The 18861-nt window shown below is 37.5% G+C and overlaps 1 protein-coding gene across 1 annotated transcript in view; it reads right to left on the minus strand.

Moving 5' to 3' along the window:
• TRDN (triadin) overlaps positions 1-18861 on the minus strand; it is a 217612-nt gene that overhangs the window by 51103 nt on the left and 147648 nt on the right. The window contains exons 21-27 of the mRNA XM_074151019.1: positions 15828-15875; positions 12887-12910; positions 11572-11622; positions 11016-11066; positions 8376-8426; positions 6556-6606; positions 5916-5966 (exon numbers count right to left, since the gene is read on the minus strand). Coding sequence (XP_074007120.1) covers positions 5916-5966; positions 6556-6606; positions 8376-8426; positions 11016-11066; positions 11572-11622; positions 12887-12910; positions 15828-15875 — 327 coding nt within the window. The remainder of the gene's footprint in view (positions 1-5915; positions 5967-6555; positions 6607-8375; positions 8427-11015; positions 11067-11571; positions 11623-12886; positions 12911-15827; positions 15876-18861) is intronic.

An 18861-nucleotide genomic window follows, 5' to 3' on the forward strand; every position in this document is an offset into this window, starting at 1 on the left:
ATTATTCTTTAATATTTTCCATCCAGTATGTATTACATTCTATTTATTGACCTTAAATGTTTGTTTCCGTCATGCTGTCCATTCATCTTGTAAATTCAGTGTATCACAGCCCCTTCTGATCCTGAATTCTTTAACTAATATTATGTCTTCTGAAAATTTAATTACATTACTATTTCTATCTTTTCCTGTTAATTAAGGAATATAACACGAGTCCAGACATGGAATCATAAGCAATTATTCTGTAAATGGGCTTCAAGATGAAAATTAATCAATTGCTCTCTGCTTCCTAATCAGATATTTATTTCCTTCAATACTGGGCCTCTTAGGCAGCAGCTACTTAGTTTCTGCAGTAATTCTTATACTGGAACTTTCCAAAGGCCTATTTAAACTGTCCCATAAAAGCTGTGCTTATTACTTTATTAAGATGTTCAGTACACTTATTACTAAGGCATAATTTCCTTTTGCAGAAACCATGCAGGCTAGTTCTCTGTCACATGATTTCCCAGATATTTGGTTTTGTTCTGACTTTAATCATGTTTTCACCAATTTTCTGACTGATTTTTAAATCTCTGAAGAACTCTAGAGTAATTTGAAATATTGTATTTGCCCTGACACTTTGAGACAGTTACTGATTTAGCTGAAGTTGGTGGAAGTGTCTAAGTTCTTACATTTATTTTGGTTGTAGACATGGAAGTTATGGTAAAACAAGATCAAATGCAGACTCATCCCCTCTGTCAGGTACTCTGTGATAACCGTTCATATGCATTCTGTTATGCTGAAGTGAAACCCACCTCATGTAGGCAGCTACAGCAAAGCAGCTGGCATTCACTGAGTTGCTACTGTCTTTGCCCGTCTCACCATAAATTGTCCATCTGTTCATAGCTTGAGAAGTAGGTAAGGATTTAAAATATTTAAGAGCTATATAATGTGATCTTTCTCTCTCAGGTCTTCCTAACAGATATTTTATCTCTCTCCCATTCTTTCTGAGTTCAGAATTTCTCTTACTCATATCAAGAGAAACTTTAATCATGTTAAGAAACCACAGTTGAAAGAACCGGTATAGTGAGCAACAGAGAGGAGAATTTAGCCTTTGAATTGGCTGGAGCATCTGTGTTTAGAATGATTCTCATTCAGTAGAAGAAGCACCTTTCCTTCCCTTTTCCTCCTCTGCTACAAGTTTTAATGAACAAGTTGGGAGAAACAGCTTCTTATTCAATTATCCTAATGCATTTAATTATTAATGGGCAAGGAAGATGTTGTGGTTGAACTCCCCTGCATAACCTGACTATCCTTTTTGTCTTAATTTGTAAGACATAGCTGTCAGACCTACTGAGAAAAATTCAATTCACTAGATAATCCCCAAAAAGTTTACAGTGTTTTTCTCTTTAGTACGATTGATGCCTTAATGAGAATACACAAGCACATTGTCAAAGTAACACAAGTTACATCAGCCACCTGTAAAGTCACTGGGTAGAGCCGGTAAGAGAGGGGTTACATTCCTGAGTGATACCCCTTTGACTGTGTGTGGAATCTGGTCCAGTCTCTCACTGACAACTAAGGAATGGGAAATACTGATTTCTCCCATCCCTGAGTCCTTGAAACTTGTGGGGAAGTTTCCCCACATGTGAGGATTCATTCAAGCACTCTCCCAAAGACAGGCACAAATCTCTGCTTGAAAATATTGCAAAAGTATTGGGGCAGAGCTACCCAGGGATCTGATCCCTCCACGTCAGAGGGTGCAAATCTCTCCCTGCCAGTCTTGCTTTTCAGAGAGATTGCAAAGTTTTTGGAGAGGGACAGTTTTCTGGATCTGTGCAGAAAAGGGTGTAATTGGGCCATAAAATGGCAATAAAACAGAGAGATCCTGATTCTGTGAGCTGTTGAGAAGCTCACTGTCCCAGTCAGAGAGAATCCTGACTTCTCGTCTCAAATATGTGAAACAATAATATTATGCAATGAGAATTTTGTTTTATTGCATAAGCATGTATAAATAAAAAGTTACAGGTATGCATTCAGAGGACTTTTCAGAATGCTATTATGGAGATCTGGGAGTCCCAGCATGTAGTAGTCCCTACCTCCAGGAAATAACTTAAGTATCAGTAGATGTACTTTCATTTACAAACCTGTTTTGACTGTGGAATGTGTATTTTATACATATATATGCAGGTGCTACTTATTCAGCTTTAATATTTTCCTTAAAAAAATATTAAAAAAATCAAGTATCAAACCATAAAGACAATGTTACACTTCATAGTTTGCCATAAAATATGCCTCATCTTTAATTTATATAAATTTCGTTTTGGAATAAAAATTTTATCTCCTTCCTTTTATAAAATGGTGTTCATTCACATTATGCATATTATTTCTGTTCTTTTTCTGCTATTTTTATTGTCTGTTGAAGATTTTTTTACAGAGAAGTGCTGACTCACAATGAGAATTTTATACCTCCCACTACGATTCAGTCTTGGTATTTATATATTTGTCATTATCTTAGTGTCTGACTTTTAAAGCTCTGATGTTTTCTTGAAGTATTTCTTACCAGCAATGTTCAGTAATGAGGTTCTGGTTCAGTAATGAATGTTCAGTAATGGAGGGACCATTTGAACTGCTGATATTGCAATTTTTATACACCTAATATATCTACCTTACACTTAGGTTCTTTATTATTGGGGATTTTCTATTGCAATTTTATATCCAGCTTGTGTGAATTCAACTTTCACATTTCAAAAATGTATTTGTCTTAGCAATTTATACTGGATTTGACAGATCTCTGTAAAGTGGGAGTGCTAATCAAACCCCTGCTGTTTCTCAAGGTGTTTTGTGGTTGGCTAGTTTAAACTGGGATGTCCACTGAAGAAGTTCCTTGTGTACTCTCACTTGGCTAAAAAAAGCACCAGTGCTCATAAAGGTGACCTCCTGTTTGCACTTCTTTACAGGGCAATGGCCACAAAATTTCTGGAACACTTTTCCCTATAGAGGCTTTTCGCAAACTGTCTGCCTGATCTATGTGACATGTCACTTATCATTGTTAAGAAAGAGAGGTTTAGTGAAGCACAGCATCCCACATGGATGCTTAAAGCCACTTTGTGCGTTGGGGTTACACTCTTCTGACAAAATGTCAATGTCTTGTCATACATATTCAGTGTCACTGAGTTAGTTGTATTTGCTTTGGAAGTCCTGCATTTGTATGAATCCCAGAAGCTAAGAAATGGCATATGAAGGTCTGTCACATGGAACAAAAAAGACAGAAACAATTTTTAAAAACCTGCAGCCACTGAGCTGAACTACCTTCAAAGTGAGCTTGTATAAGATTTGCCTTGTCATGAACTTCAGTGACTAGAAAATGACTGAATCCTATTGTAGACACTAAGGTGGCATCACTGTACACATGTATACAACCTGTGATCATCCCACTCAAGTTGCACTCTTCTGTTGCAGTCTTGCTGCAGGTTCCTTGAAGGATCTGCAGTCCTGCTCAGACCAGTCACTCTACAGACCTAACTAAGACACATAAGACTTAAAAAGAAAGCAGTTGGCCTAATCATGTGTCTGACAGCATCTAATCCAAATATTTTAAGTTCTTATAGAGCCAGCTAGAGTCAAAGAGAAATGCTCTCACTGCTGTGAGACATCAGTTGCTCTCAGTGAGCTGTGCAAGCCATCAAGCACATCCACAGGTGACGTGCAGGGATGCATGCTGGCCACAAGAGGAAACAAAGTGAGTAGTGTTCATCTCACTTGGGAAGCTGGTAAAGGCTGTGCAGACTCAGCACTATTAGTACCCACTAAATTACGGTATTGCTCATCCAAATATCCTGCTGTTACTATAAAACAATCAGTTCTAGTTCAAACTTCATCCCAGCCATTGCTATTTGTGCTCTAATGTGACCTTGTACTGCAGTACAGTTAAACTCAGCATACTCTGCCCTAAACATTCAAATCTTGGTTCTTGTGTCTTGACAAGTAGAAAACTATAAGACTGCAAGGTAACACAACAATACAGAATTTTTTACATCTCTTACAGTGTTTTAATCTACAGGTAAAAAAAGTTAACCTGTGTGGAACAATTCTGTGTGATATGAAAGTTCACTGGGAACATAGCTCGTATTTTCTACTACTATAGCATAAGGAAAATCTTGCCTATGTCCTATCAACTACTATGGGAAGAAAACTTCTTTTTATATAAAAAAAGTAGAGATAGTGAAATTAATCACCTCAGGGTACTGAGTTTCATTCTCAAATATACTGAGCACAAACCACTTCATGTGCAGTCAGTGAAATTCTACAACGTTTAATTAAACATGTCCTTTCTTGAAAGAACTCAGCTTTGGAACTTGAAAGGAGCTGTTATTCACCAGTTGTTTCACTGGCTGATCAAACTGAGTTAATTAACTCCTTTAGAAATACTTATTTTTCTGTATAGTTGGGTGGGGGTTTGACACTGCACTGAAGCTAATCCATTAACAGTGTAGCTAAAGAACTCTTATAGACATGGATTACTTCTTTATAATATTTGATCTTTTGTAATAAATAGTATTTTACTTTTATTATCACTTAAATTTAAATAAATCAGTCTTCAAACCTGAAATATTTATGGAGAGCTGAAGTAAAAAATTATGTAAGAAACTCAGTGGGAAGTTCAATAGTCAAATACTTAAGGGTCTAATCAATGTTTAACTCTTCATTAACCTACCTATGTTTCACAGGTACGTTTGCAAGAACCTAGCAGGAAGCCCATAAGCCTTGCTTGCCTGAAGCTCAAAACATAAAAGCCAAGTTTTATTAAATCAATAGCCACTAGACACCCCCCCGCCCCTCCCCAGTCCCCAGTACTTCAGTACTCCCTATTGACTCAAGTGAACTAAAAGAAACGGTACAATAATGCATCCCTGTTTTTCCTTGACCTTGGACTGACAATCCAGGTTCATCTACTTCAACTACTTCAAAGAATTTCAGACTATTTAAGCCCTGGTCTCTTTTGTAGGACTTAAGCCTTCACTCTGCTTCACAATGATACAACTGTGCAGTGTTAGCCGATTTCTACAATTCTGATATATACTACCTACATACACTATGTGAAATAGATGCACTTAAAAACTTGTAAATGTTATCTTTCATAACTTTGTCAGAGAAAATAGTGCCTCATTATTTCTAGTGACCCTTAAGGAAAATCTAAAGATAGGAAGTAATATTATTCAATTATCTGAAGTAGTTTTCAAAACTGACTGGAAGTTTTTAAGATTGACTACTATATTCCCATGGCTCGAAGACTGTTATTAGTTAGCAAGTTATTACATATTCTTATCCATGTTAAATTATTTACACATTTAACCTGAGAGACTGCTTTCTAATGAGCAAGTGGTATTTAATCAATATGCAAATAGTGTCAAAGTAAAGCTAAGTTTTGTTTTAATTTAGTTGATATGAATAAATAAACCTGAAAGTACTTCATTAATTACAATTACAGTTTTTCCACTACCTAAAAATGCCTAGTATTTAAGAAGTCATGTACTATAAATTATAATTAATCTTTATTTGGTGGCTAGTGCTGATATTTCAATGTAAGAAGAGAGAGAAAAGCATAATCAAATAATGTGTTATAGAAAAAAGTAAAATGCAATCTGAAATGACAAATTTAAATAGAAAGATAAGGCAAAATTAAGAAAGAAGAAACAAGTCCTCATAACTTTGGGGGCTATGAAGTACTACTGCTACAACTTCCTTGTATGTCCCATACGTATCTCTCATTTACCATCCAGATGAAAAAAAAAAAAAGTCCAGCAACAGAGGATGCCAATCAAGGATATTTATGGATGAAGTGAAGAAATAGGATTTCTTTTGAGAATACTTGCACAACAGATTTATTTTCTCAACTGAATCTTATGCTAAGGCTCAGCTTAACTTGGGATTGTTACCTTTTTCCTTAGATGTAGTTGAAACTTTCATTTCTTTTCCTTTTGAAGAGTCTGGAAAAGGTATCAAACACAAAAATGGAAGCAGAAAGTTAGTAATATAAGTATACACAATGTCCATCAGTACTATAACAAACGTGCATAACACCAGAATAAGCAAAATGTGCAAAAGAGATAAATGTTAAGAATTAGAATGTCTGTTTACTTCAATAAGAGGCTCAACTTAAGATTTGAAAGCAAACCAAAAATAATTCCCACTGAATTAGCTGGCAAAGTTTCTGCAGTTCAAACCATGCACTCATTCCTGTGCAGCCTATCATTTTGGCCTGTCGTGTAAATTCAGTAACAGCTCTGTTACTGATTCACTCAGAACAGACCAGCATTCTAGCTGCAATATTAGCTGTGCAGGTCAGACAGCAGTTAAAGAACACCACAATCAGGGTTATGATTTTATTATTTCTGAGTCGTGTCAAACTCTGCTCCTTTCAATGTATCACATCTATGAATTGAGAAAAAGCTAGGTTTAGTTCCTTTTCACCAAAAGCCTATAATTCAAAATATATTGAAACTGCGCTGAGATACCAGCACACTCTTTCACGGGGACAACTGGTTATTTCCCAACCACATAATGATAAGACATTACCCTTTTCCTTTAAGGCTGCTGGAGGCTTCACATCTTTTCTTTTACCAGTCTCTAGAAAGAAACATTTAACATTTATCACAAGTCAGGTTAGAGAAATAAGATGACACTTGGAAAGAAAGCAAGTCAAACAATTTGATATGTAGAGAGCAGAAAAGATGTGATAATTAAATCGATTTAACAGCACAGAAATAAAGAACAGGACGAACCAACGAGGTCATTCATTCATCCTTTTAGACTTGGATATGCAAAATAATATGCCTTCAATATGTCACTAGTTTTGCATTTTGAGGAAACTCTTAAGCTGTCTCTCAAGTAGGCAATGAAGAATAGTAACTTAGAAAGACGAAAGCAGTTCTGTAGAGCAGTTGGCATCAATGGGTTTTTCTTTTGCTGAACCCAAATGAAAAATTAATCCACACTGATGCAATTAAAATATTAGGAATACTGGTCTTGAAAGCCAGAGGCTGCTGATAAAGGTAAGTGGGAGTTTTCTTTATTCAGGAGTGACAAAAGGACCAGTTACTCATTTAGGACTCCATTATTCTTTTAATATCAGAGGCCCATATGGGTATTGCCTGTGAACAGGTTTTTTCTCCCTGCATATATTATATAGCCTTTTAAAAGCTGGGTATAAAATAAGAGCAGTGCTCATCCTTCAAACGTACATTCATATATTTTATGTCACAATGAATAGTCCAAGAACATAATTGTATCTTTAATTTTTCTGCAGTATATGACAAAATATTAAAGGAGATGAGAAAAATCATTGATATTCTCATTCTCTTTTTCTTGTACCTGACAAGACAGAAGCAGGACAAAAGAAAATCCAGAAGGTGGCCAAACACAAAGAAAGGAAAAATATGACCTTGTTGTCATGCCCAGGTGAGATACATGGACCGACAACAGCGACAAAGAGGAGAATCCTGAGCACCAAGTGGTACCCTGGTTTCATTGCCCTGGAGCTTTCACCAGGAATAATACATTCTTCCCAGAAGTACATCACTTTGCTGTATACCTATTCAGTACTCTGCATTGTGCTAGTCATTATTGGGACCGCACTGAATATCTCCAGCTTCCAAAAAAATGGGACTTTGCTACAATTTGGACCTCAGATGTGCCTTTATAGGTCAGGAACCATGCACAGTTCTTCTAGCCCTGAAATTCTGTTTCCATGAAATTTTCAGTACTCTTCAGAGTTTCAGTACTCTTCAGAAAGTCATCAGTCCCCATGAATCCTATAATTCTTTGCATTAGCATTCCATACACATCACATTTGCAACAAACAGACACTATCAAACAATCCGTGACCTCTGTGTGCACAGCTAGCAGGCCAGCCTCCTGCAATTGAAAATAGTAGACATACATGTGTCCATGTTGCAAATAAATTAGGAAAAATCCCTGACATAATAGTCACCCTCAAACACCTGCATCTGTCAGTAGCCTCAGTCAACCACGCTATTGAGCCATAGCCATATGAACAAGATTTAGTCTAGTTCCCTGCAGGAATGTCCCCACCAAGGCTGTTAGATAACTTGTTTTTGACAGACTAACATCAAAAGGTGGTATAAAAATACATTTTAATATTTCCCCCAGGATGCAAATTCAAACCTCTGCATTTAAAAGAAGCCCAGGTAGTTACTAGGGACCCTACTGGGAAACTGTACAGCACAAATGCTAAAAACGGTATCACGGATAAAATAATCTAAACAAGAACCAGGATGGGTTTGGTTTTCATCCTTGTATATTCTTTCAAGTCCTGTTTGTAGCATTGAACAGTTGTTCTGATATTCAATTCTGAATTTCTTAACTACTTTACTTACCTTTTTCCTTTGACTCCTCTGGATTCTTGGGATTTTTTCCTTTTAGAGAATCTGTAGGGAGGTAATTAAGTTTTTGAGAGTTAGAAGATAGGACCGCCTTTCTACATGTAAAAGCAAATGCAACAAATATTCAAAAATTAAGACTAAAATTGGATGGATTAAAACTAAAATGGATGCAACCTTGACCTGTCATTACATCCTCTCTAGTGACCATCGTATATTTTTTAAGGTGCAATAGTGTTAGTAGCAAATGAAACAGTAGAAGTTACTATAGATCACTCTGTGGACACCTCACAGAAGGGAGAAACTGTAAAGGAGAAGGGGAAAATGCAAGCAAAGGTGCAGAATTTGAAAATCTTAGGGTCTTATCCAAGACTTCATGAAGACAGATTATTCAGTTTTCTCTGAGGGGCTGAAGCCTAATTTTAGCATGTGTTTAGGATCAGCAAGCACAGGAAAACCATATATTATGTGTACAAAAAACTAATATATAATTAATTTTTTTAATGCAATAGCCGTTTGACCTCTTAAGTGTATGTATCAGGGAATATCAGGAGGAAATTATTTTTTCCGAAGTGAGGAAGTTATTTCATAGGTTTATGAATGTATGTGCTTTAAGTGAAAGAATATCACAGCTTGCAGGATGCTGAGTAGATCAAATTACATTCCATCTGACAGGATATAGCACCTAAGCATCTGGTAAAAATATGCCATTTATTCCAAATTAAAGTTAACCAAATCTTCAGTAAAACCAGATAAAGCTAAAAGAAGGTACTTTCAAAAAGAAAAAGTGAAAAGTGCTAGTTAAAAGCAGTTAAAGACTCTGATCATCCTTCTGGCTGCCAGGGTACCAGGAAATGATCCCACTTATCCGTCTGGCTTTAAGTGTGAGTTGTAACAGAAAAACTTTGTTTCCAAGGTGGTGGAAGCCTTTGGAGAAATCACACCATTCAGGGGCAGGTAATTAAATTAGGATCCTGGTCTTCACAGCAGCAAGTGGGCTTCTTCAGGGGACCGAGGGATATCTTCAAGTGCGAAGACTCTGAAGCCCTTTGAAGGAGCCTCTGTGTGGACTATATAGGAAGCCTGAGCCAACAGCTCCCCAACTTGACCATTTCACTCTGTGTGCACATTTGTGATGTACAGGCACAGGCACAAATCACTGCCTTTGACCTTGTTGATTTGGTGGCACGGGCCATGAGGGTTTTTTTTTTGTCATCCACATAGCAGGAAGTCCCTGAGATTTCCTATGATTTGCAGCTCCTAAAGCAGGTTCAGCATTTCTGACTCTTATAAATTTTGGATGCAGCTATCAATGAAGGATGCTTTCCATGGTGCACTAACCTCCCCACCCTCTGAGCCAAGGCTACCGAGACCACCAGTCCTGCTTGCCTTCCAGGGAGCAGGTTTTCATCTTTAGGGGTTTAAAAAGGGACTCACTGAAGACTTTTCAAACTTCTGCTCTTGACTGACCACTTTTCTGCTGGTCCCAGAAGGAGAAAAACATAAAGTTGGCTTAAAGCCAACATTCACCTTGCCTCTTCCTCCTGCATCTTACTCCAGGGGTGAAGCTGGGTCAGGTTAGGAAGATGGTACAGAAAGATGCAGCAGCAGCAGCACACATAGAAGAACAATGCAACCACCACGGGATTTGCAGATTATTATAATTTGTTTATAAAAAAATGATTAATTAGTGATTGCCCAATTAAACATGAGTGAATGAACACAGTATCCAGGATTTTGAAAATATGTCTAGCTATAAGATTATTCGTTATTTTGTTTTAGATTTTCTTTCCATCTTTCCATAGTGCTTGAACTTTATTCAGTTCATTCTCCATTCAGTTCTTTCAGTTAATTCTTCATTCAGATCTTTCTTTGAAATAGCATATAATGACTATAATTTAGAATAAATATTAATGTGTCTATACATATGGTAGATTTTTTATTCCTGAAGAACCTAAAGAACATGTCAAATAAACTTATCCATAAATCACTTCTCCTTTCAAATACAGCTATCTCTAGAATGAAGGGAAGCAATAAGATGGGTAAAAAGCATCCAGCAAAATAACAGATGAAAGGAAATTCGGCTGAGTTAACCATCAACTCTGACCAAATTAAAAGAGACATAACAACTGTGATAAAAAATAAGGAACGAAAGAGATTCAGATCAGCTGTTATGTTGCAGGTGGTTGACTGGATGAAGTTTTTAACTATAGTTTTTACAGAGCCCAGAAAGCACATTGTCCACTCATATGCTCATAAATTTACTTTAGTCCTATTATGTCCACAGATTTATGCAAGAGTTCAGTTCAGACTTTTTTAACTAGCTCCTGTGAAACACTTTGCATTGTTCTGGAGAGAAAGTTCTTAGGAAAGTTCTTAATCATTACTCAAAGTGGTTCTGTGATATTTATTTAATTAATTTTGAGACTCCTGAATGTTAATTGGCTCATCATATTCTATTTATGTCCCTCTCCCCCCTTTTTTCATGCTATGAATCCTGTAGAAATTGTAAGTAATGAAATGGTGGTTGGTTAAGATTTATAATGGGAAAGATTTATAATAATTATTTTTAAATTAAGATCTTCATTCTACTTTATGTGGTTTTCACAAGTTTTATATTCTATTGTGTATTCTTACCTTTATCTTTTAAAGTTGTAGGATTCTTTCCTTCCTTTTCTTTAGCAGATTCTGTAGAAATAATTTATTAATCTTTAAGCTAGAGTGATAAAAGGTTAACATCTAATACCTCTAGGATAATGATTGATTGAGTAATTGGCAGTTTCTAACTGAGCCATGATACCAATTAAAAGTGTATTACAGAACTGTATTTCATCAGTTTTAGCATGCTCACAAAGTGAAACCATGAAATTTTCTTAAGTGTGATGAAAGAACAGAGATCACTCAAAACTTGTTTCACTTTGCAGCTTGTAATACCAGATGTTAACAAGTGTTCCTAAATTCTGAGCTTCGACTTCTAAGTTTTCATAGAGATGCTCCATATTACAAAGACTCGCACTTCTGATCAAGGTAATAGCAATTAAGTTTTATCATAAATTTGCTGAAATAGTATTATGCTCATAAATTGTTAACTAAACTATACCATAAAAACAAAAAGACCAATACATTACAAGACTTTTTTTTCTTGATGCACATAGATCTTAGGGCTTTAGACAATTTTATTCTGCTGTGTTACCTTTATCTTTTGTAGCAGCTGGAGATTTCAATGCTTTCTCTTTTCCAGGATCTGTAAAAGAAGCATCCAGATGGATAAAGTGGCAGTCAGAAGCCATAACTGAGTGAAATTATGAGATTTAATCATAAGAGAGAATGAAGCATCCAGATCATATTAGAGACTATATTAGAAGAAAGAATGAAAAAATGAGTGATTGGAAGAGTTGTTTCCAGGTGAATTCTCCATTCAGAGAGTTCAGTCCACAAAATGTGTTTTTATCGATTTAACTATGAAGCTTATAAAATTTGCAAGCCTCAATTTAATATGCAATAAGAATAGTTTTTCAACTTTCTTAAAAAGAAAGCACAAAACTGACCCTTTGCAAAGTTTGACTCATCAGAAGTGTCTGTGGCCTGTTTCCCTCATCTGGGATTGTACATTCTTGCTGAGCAAGTCCAAGAGTCTCCTTATTGAAACGTTTCTAAGTGTGTATCAGATTGAGAGCACAACACAATAGTGACAAATAGGAAGATGAATAGTCCTTTTTATTCTGCCTACAGACAAGTAGTGAAGATGGCTAGACAACACCATCCTTGATGGATACTGTACGAGGAAGGGCAGTCCACTGCAAAAGGCATAAAAAATAATTTGAACCATACAGAAAATAAGAATTCTGTTTCAGACAAAATGTGAGACCATCAGTCTGGGCTGATGAAACCAAGGTCTCCAAAGCTGACTGACCTGGAAATGGGAAATTAAAGTGTAAATAAACACTGGCCATATTCTGTAGGACTGAACTTACTGAGGTCTGTTGGACAGTCTGCCATAACTTGGAAAAATGACAACTTGTAGCACAAATCCCATGGCAAGAGCCTTGTGTTACTTGCTCTGTATTGATTTGCACGTTAAGCTTATATTGACACCAGAATACATAACTGAGCTCTGTTGTGAGCCTAGCAGCTGTGGAGAGAAGAATTTTGTGCTTAAAATAAGAAATATAAACTTTAAAAATAGTTTTGGGGTTTTTTGTTTGTTTGTTTGTTTTTGTTTTTTTTTTTTTGTTCTGGCATTGCACAAGTCTCTTCCTTTTATCAAGGATGAATATACAGCTTTGGGATGAAACTTTACCTTAAACAGATTAGAACTTCTCAACACATCCATTATTACCATCATCAGCTTTGTTGTATCAGTTCTAGTCTGTCTTATCAACCAAAATTTGCAATTCTGACTAGCAGCAGGAGCCTTTATTCATTTTTTATTTCATTTATAAATCTGATATTGCTTTACCAGTTATAGGGAGTTATCAGTTATATATATATGTAAAACTATAGCTTACTTCCTTGTTTCATCTTTGGTTTATCTGAGGAAAGAGAAGGGAAGAAAAAGTGAAAAGAAAACAGAATATTAGAATACATGCTAGCATTGGAAATTATTTTTAATACAATCAGCTAATAAAAATGTATTTAAATATATATTGTCCCTAAGTACTTAAATATATCTCAGAAGTGATTTCCACTCCATTGTTGCTTGACAGTGTATGGGAAAAACGTTCATGTTTCCCACCTAGTACCTTGCAGACGTGCAACAAGAGCATAAAAAAATCCAGTCTCATATGACCTGCTTTAACTGATGGTAATTAACTCCTTTCTTAGTACTATTTGACATCACAAGAAAAAATATTTACCTTTTCCTCTTTTCTTTTAAGCATTAATTCTCAGCGGCCTTAATAACAGGCAGTAACTCCCTGGCAACCGTCTGTCACTTGCTCATGTAATTTTTCAAACAAATAGGGCAAAGAGTTAAAGCACTTTTTCTAGACACTTCTGGCAGTTCTCTGCCTTCTTGCTCTTCTTTTAACAGTTAAAAATCTTACGTGCAACTTTGTTTTACTACTAATAAAAGATCAGTGAACTGAAATGTTGCTACAACCTTTTAGCCTACTTCCAGACCATAGGCATTTGAGGTCAAAGCTGCCATAGCATGTTTGATCACTGGAACCTTCAGGTTTGAAACAATGAAGCAATGTCCTGGTTGCTAACAAATAGTGTGGCAAACACTCCGGATTTTCCTGCAAGTCTCCTTATATTTAGTGTTTCTCTTAAATTGCAAATCGTAACTTCAACCAGGTCTGAATCCCTGTACTTTTTGGTATGTACCCTGGTGTACAATAGCTAGCAGAGTAAATTGTTTCATTTCTCAGTCTAAAAGGCTAAAATCCCTTTCAGTTTAAAAACTATTTCCTGGTGCATTCATACTTTTCTGATAAAGACTCCTCACTTTTCCTCAGGTCTTTCAGATACCTGGAATCAGTGAATCAGTACAGTTTTCTCTTAACTTAAAACATAACTCAGAGATACTTCTATCATCTTATATTCCACTCTTCCATGAGAAATATCAGTACATGCTAATATTCCAAAAACTTCCTGAAAGTCTTCTTGGTTCATTTGTCTTTGAGTGCTCAATGACTTGGCAGTAGCTCCGTACAAATAGGGTGTAGAAATAAGAAGCAGAAGCAAGTACTGTCTGAAAGTGTTTATGTTCACGTCTGTGCAGCAGAGGAACTGAGCAGCTGCCAGTGCTTGGAAGTAGCTGCAGAAGTAGTTGCGACAGACATTACATGTTGCTTTTATTCCTTTGACTTGCAGGAAGGAGATGGCTGTTGGCATAGGGATATAGCACTGCTGGTGCCGACTGCTGTCACGGGAAATAGTTTGTCCCCCTTTTGAGCTCCCTGGGTATCACAACTGATGCTTTAGAAATCCCTGCTCAATGCCAACCATGTGAAACTATGGTTTGTACCACTCAGTCTGTGCTTTTTATGGCACAGTTAAAATATTTTGCAGAGGAAGTCCCATCTAATGGTGGTACATTGTAGAAGGGACAAGTCTTACTGCAAACACCACCTCATTGCTCCAAGAGAGAGCCAAACAGAGGGGAAGCAGTGCAGATGGCTGGGGAAGCACTTGTACAGCAATGGAAAAGGGTGTGGAGATACCCAGACTAACAATGACTGAAATCTAGGCCAAGGCCCACCTAATTATAACATCTTCCATGACAACTAACTAGCAGCTGACAGCTGCTGCAGGGCGCCTGCTCTGACTTGAGTAATGCTGGGTAAGGCTGAGGCTGAGAAACTGGAGAAAAGAAAGGGATAATAGCCCAACTGACCAAAGCTACATCGGTAAATATGTCTTATACTTTATTCTAAATGTTACTGGTAAGTTTGGAAAAACCGCCATATAGTAAGACTGAAAATGCTAAATTCATCATCAGGGCTGTAATTTCCAATTTGAGCAGTAGTAAATACAAAAATCACCTTGGTAGACAGTAACAAAATGCAATAGATTAGGATGCATATCATACAAAAGAAAACAGGGCTGATAAGTTTTGGGTCTTTACGCCAGTGTTTTACTACTTTGCTCCTTACCATACTAACCTAAAAAAGTATGGATTGCCTTTAATAAGTGTACAAGAAGCAGATATCCAGGATGTAATGGTGAAAATAACAATAACAATAAATATAAGTGTATATAATGGGAAAAGGCACATCTTGATCTAGGTGCTTTGAGGGTCCAATCCTTTTCTTTTTATGTTCACCATCATCACTCAGTGGCTTGAGTTTTGTTTTAGCCTGGGTGTAGACTGTCCCTTGGTGTTCCTGCTCTGGTTGGCTTGGGAGACTGCATGTAGACTTTGTGGACTGCTGAACTATGTGCCATCAACATGTGCAGTTCTTGTATCCTTTCTTCGGGTGTTCCCCCTCCCAGACATTCCCATTTATGCCTCATCCATACTAATCCTAAGCTTTTTGCTAAAAACATCTAAAAGTTCTGCTCTTAAAAGCTTTTGGGTTTGTCTGCAGTGGACCTTCATGGCTCTTCATGGGGCAAATGTTTCATTTTGGATATAAGACAGGCAGGTCAGTTGATTTTAGGGGGTCTCTGCCCCTTCGCCTCATTGCAACTCACTCTGTAAGACAGAATAGTAAAGGCTGATCCCTGGCCAGGCTACAGGGGCAGGAAGCCTCTCGCAAGATCTGTGGGACACAAAGTCCCAGCACAGGACCTTTAAGCTGAAGCAGGCAGCGGGTTCGTCTGAAGCTTTTTGTGGGGGTTACAGTTTTGTGGAAGTGGAACAAAGTCAGTTTCCTGGTGAAAATTCCCTGTTGCTCTGATAAATACAGCAGATCCCTGGCAAGTACTAGCAGAGCAATGGATTTAAAGGTTGCTGTCATCCAGCTGTCTGAGTAATGCCAACATGCTTTGTTTTCTTTTTACCTTGCTCTGTTGCTTTTGTTGCTTTTTCTTCCTTCTTTTCAGGTACTGCTGCAAAACAAAGATAAGGTTTAAGTAAGATTTCTAGTCAGAAATGTTCCTTCACAGATAAAGCTTTTCTTAAATGCTTACAGATTACTTTGAGCCAAATGATTTCAAAGATTTTCAACCACGAGAAATTTCACCACCACCCCCCGCCCCGATATATGACTACATAATAAGTATTCTTTACCTATCTTAAAAACAAAAGAGGAAAAGCAAACAGGAAACTTCTTTCTTTCAGAAAATAAATAGCTGCATTGTCTTCTTGATCTTGGGTGGAACAGAGGCTAAACTGCAGTGCGTATCACATAATGGAGGAGAGAGCAAAGCAAGCAGGTCCCTACTTTGCCCAGGCACGTGAGAATTCCCTGTGCGAGTGTGGTTTTCTCTTTGGTCCAGCAAAAACCTCCACTCCCAAGGTGGAGATTCATCCCTGACACAGCAGAATACCTCCACACGATTTAAGCAAGTAGTTAGTCTCACTGAGGACAGCGGGCCACAGTCAGACTGTATGTTAGAGACACCTGACTTGGTCCCTGTGAATACTGCAGTTTCCGCATGCAAGAGAGAGGAGTGAACGTGAGCACTCGTGCAGCAGGGCTGCTGGACCTTCACCGACACCAGGGGAAGCAGCTGTAAGAGCCCAGGTCAGCATGTCTGGACATATCCAACTGATCATTCCCAAGCTTTAGCTTGCACAGTTCCTAAACTGATTTGCAGAGCTTGGGAGGCAAGGGATGGAGATAATTTGTTCATGGCTCCACACTAAGGTTTAAACGATTTAATATTTGCAAATATGTAAACATACGTGTTTAGCCATAAATTGCACTGCCATCACTTCACTTTTGTAAACCCAAGCTTTTGCAGCCATAATTTATAAATATTATGCTGAACGAGAAGCATTCCTTTAGTTTAAAATGTATCCTCTTACACTGTTTGAGACAAAAAATAAGTCATTAAGAAAATAAGCTTCACTGTCATTGTCTACTTTAAAACTTGTGCAAAGAATAAACAATCAGCATAAATGGCAGGATGTAAAGTGGATGGTGAAAATTAATTTACATCAAATGACTGATAAGTATAGAAATGTCTTTGCAGCTACCGAGTTATTTATCAGCACATAACATCCCCTCAGCTTGTTATTTCAACCTGTCAAGCACAGAAATATTTTCAATACAGTCCTTTGTCACAGTTGTAAATTAAGGCCTTGACTTTTGCAGCCAAGGTAAATGCTGCGGGTCATGTTCTGTTATTATTACTTATTCTGAGAAATTCAGGGAATTCAAAGCACCTACAAAGTGCCTCCATGTGCGTTTGCTGCTTTTGGAGGAATGTCCTAGTGGCCCCCACTGGGGCTGAGTTTGCAGCCCAGGCAGCAGAGAAGCCTACTGAAGCTGCTGCGCATGATGGCCCAAGAAGGCCAGCTGAGTTAGTAAGCTATGGCCTGTCTGCAATGTTTGCAAGTAGGCTGGAGGTCAACAGCAGGATCTTCTCTTCCCAGCAGGAAACCGTTCCTGAGATTCAGTGAAATGTCGGGTTCGGACAGATGAACTACTTTGCATTGAATGGGATGGACCCACTCACACACATCAATCACTCCCTTCCCACTTACTCTTATTTCTACCAGAATGTTGTGGGTTGAGTGGGTGTTTGTGTGCAAGCTCCATGAAAACAGGGAAATATAGCACCTCTGTTACCTCAGGTAACTTATTTTATTGAAGATAATCTTCAGTTTGCCCATAAATCAAGTCTAGGCTGAAAGGATGAATGATTGGATCCACAGAAAAAAAAAAAAAAAAAAAAAAAAAGAAGTCAGTACTCCATTTCTATCCATGTACCTAACTTTGTACTGGTGTTGCTGGACATGGAGAAAGCCAAATAGGAGCAAAGTCTCTTCATATTTATTGCAGATCTGTGCTATTGACATCCATGTTACTCAGACCCAGATCAGCAGGGCTACTTACGTCAGCAATAAACTAGATATCTACATGCCTAGATAAATCTGGGCATTGTATCCTGCCACTGAACAAACCAGTATCACAGTGTTTCTAAAAATCTCACTGGAAAGGTCAATATCTTGAAGAATAAGTTTATTTTAATATGGAAAAAAGGATATGAAAAGGAGCACCAGAAACCAGTCCTGTATGCATTCCAAAAATATATTTTTAGCATCTAAATCTGCAAAAGCAGATATGATGAGGGTGAAATGAACTCTTGAGAACTGTTGTTTTCTCCAAAGCATGTTTATCCTTCTTAGCTAGAACTAAAGCAGTTTTTGTTTGTTCAATTTCTGAAAATCAGAATACTGATGGAAGAAAAATTAAATGTATTTTCTGGATACTGAACTGCAGACTAGAAGAGCAATACAGCTTTCTAAGAAAATCAGGTATTTAGAGTCATCAAATTCATGTGGCAGTGGTAGACCATGAGTGCAGTTATGATGAAGGAACCAGCCATCCCTGAGAAGCATTGAGGCTGCTATTTTAAAATAACAACTAGTACTATTAATAGTATTCTGGTTATCAGTGCGTTCAGTAATTCTACGTTGTTTCTGTGAACGAGTGTAAGGAACAACTTGCTGAGACAGATCAGAGCTCTAGTAACTTTTGGGAACTGCCAAGCAGCATCATCTGGACACAGCAGCGTACTATTTGGAAGGACAAACAGGACATTGTATTATTCCCTTTGTTTTTTGAGGAGGGAGATGTGAAATAATTTGCTAACGCTGAAAGGTCTTTCATCATCAAGGTAGCAGTCTGTATAAACAGAAAGCCTGCACATAGAGTCTCAGTATTTGGAATAAGATTCCAAAGAAGATTTGTTTTGCTTCTATTAGAACAGCGACAAGTTTTCCGAGTAGCTCAAGATTTCATGCCTTCCACTGAGCATTTTCAAAGTTCTTGCCGCATCTGAGTGGCAGCCTGAAAAATGATCTCTGTGAAAAATGGTTCTATAGCAGGTGTTCCTGATTTGAAAAGCTGATCCTTTAGCCGTA

Source organism: Numenius arquata, chromosome 7 (assembly GCF_964106895.1).
Source record: "Numenius arquata chromosome 7, bNumArq3.hap1.1, whole genome shotgun sequence".
NCBI classification, from domain to species: Eukaryota; Metazoa; Chordata; class Aves; order Charadriiformes; family Scolopacidae; genus Numenius; species Numenius arquata.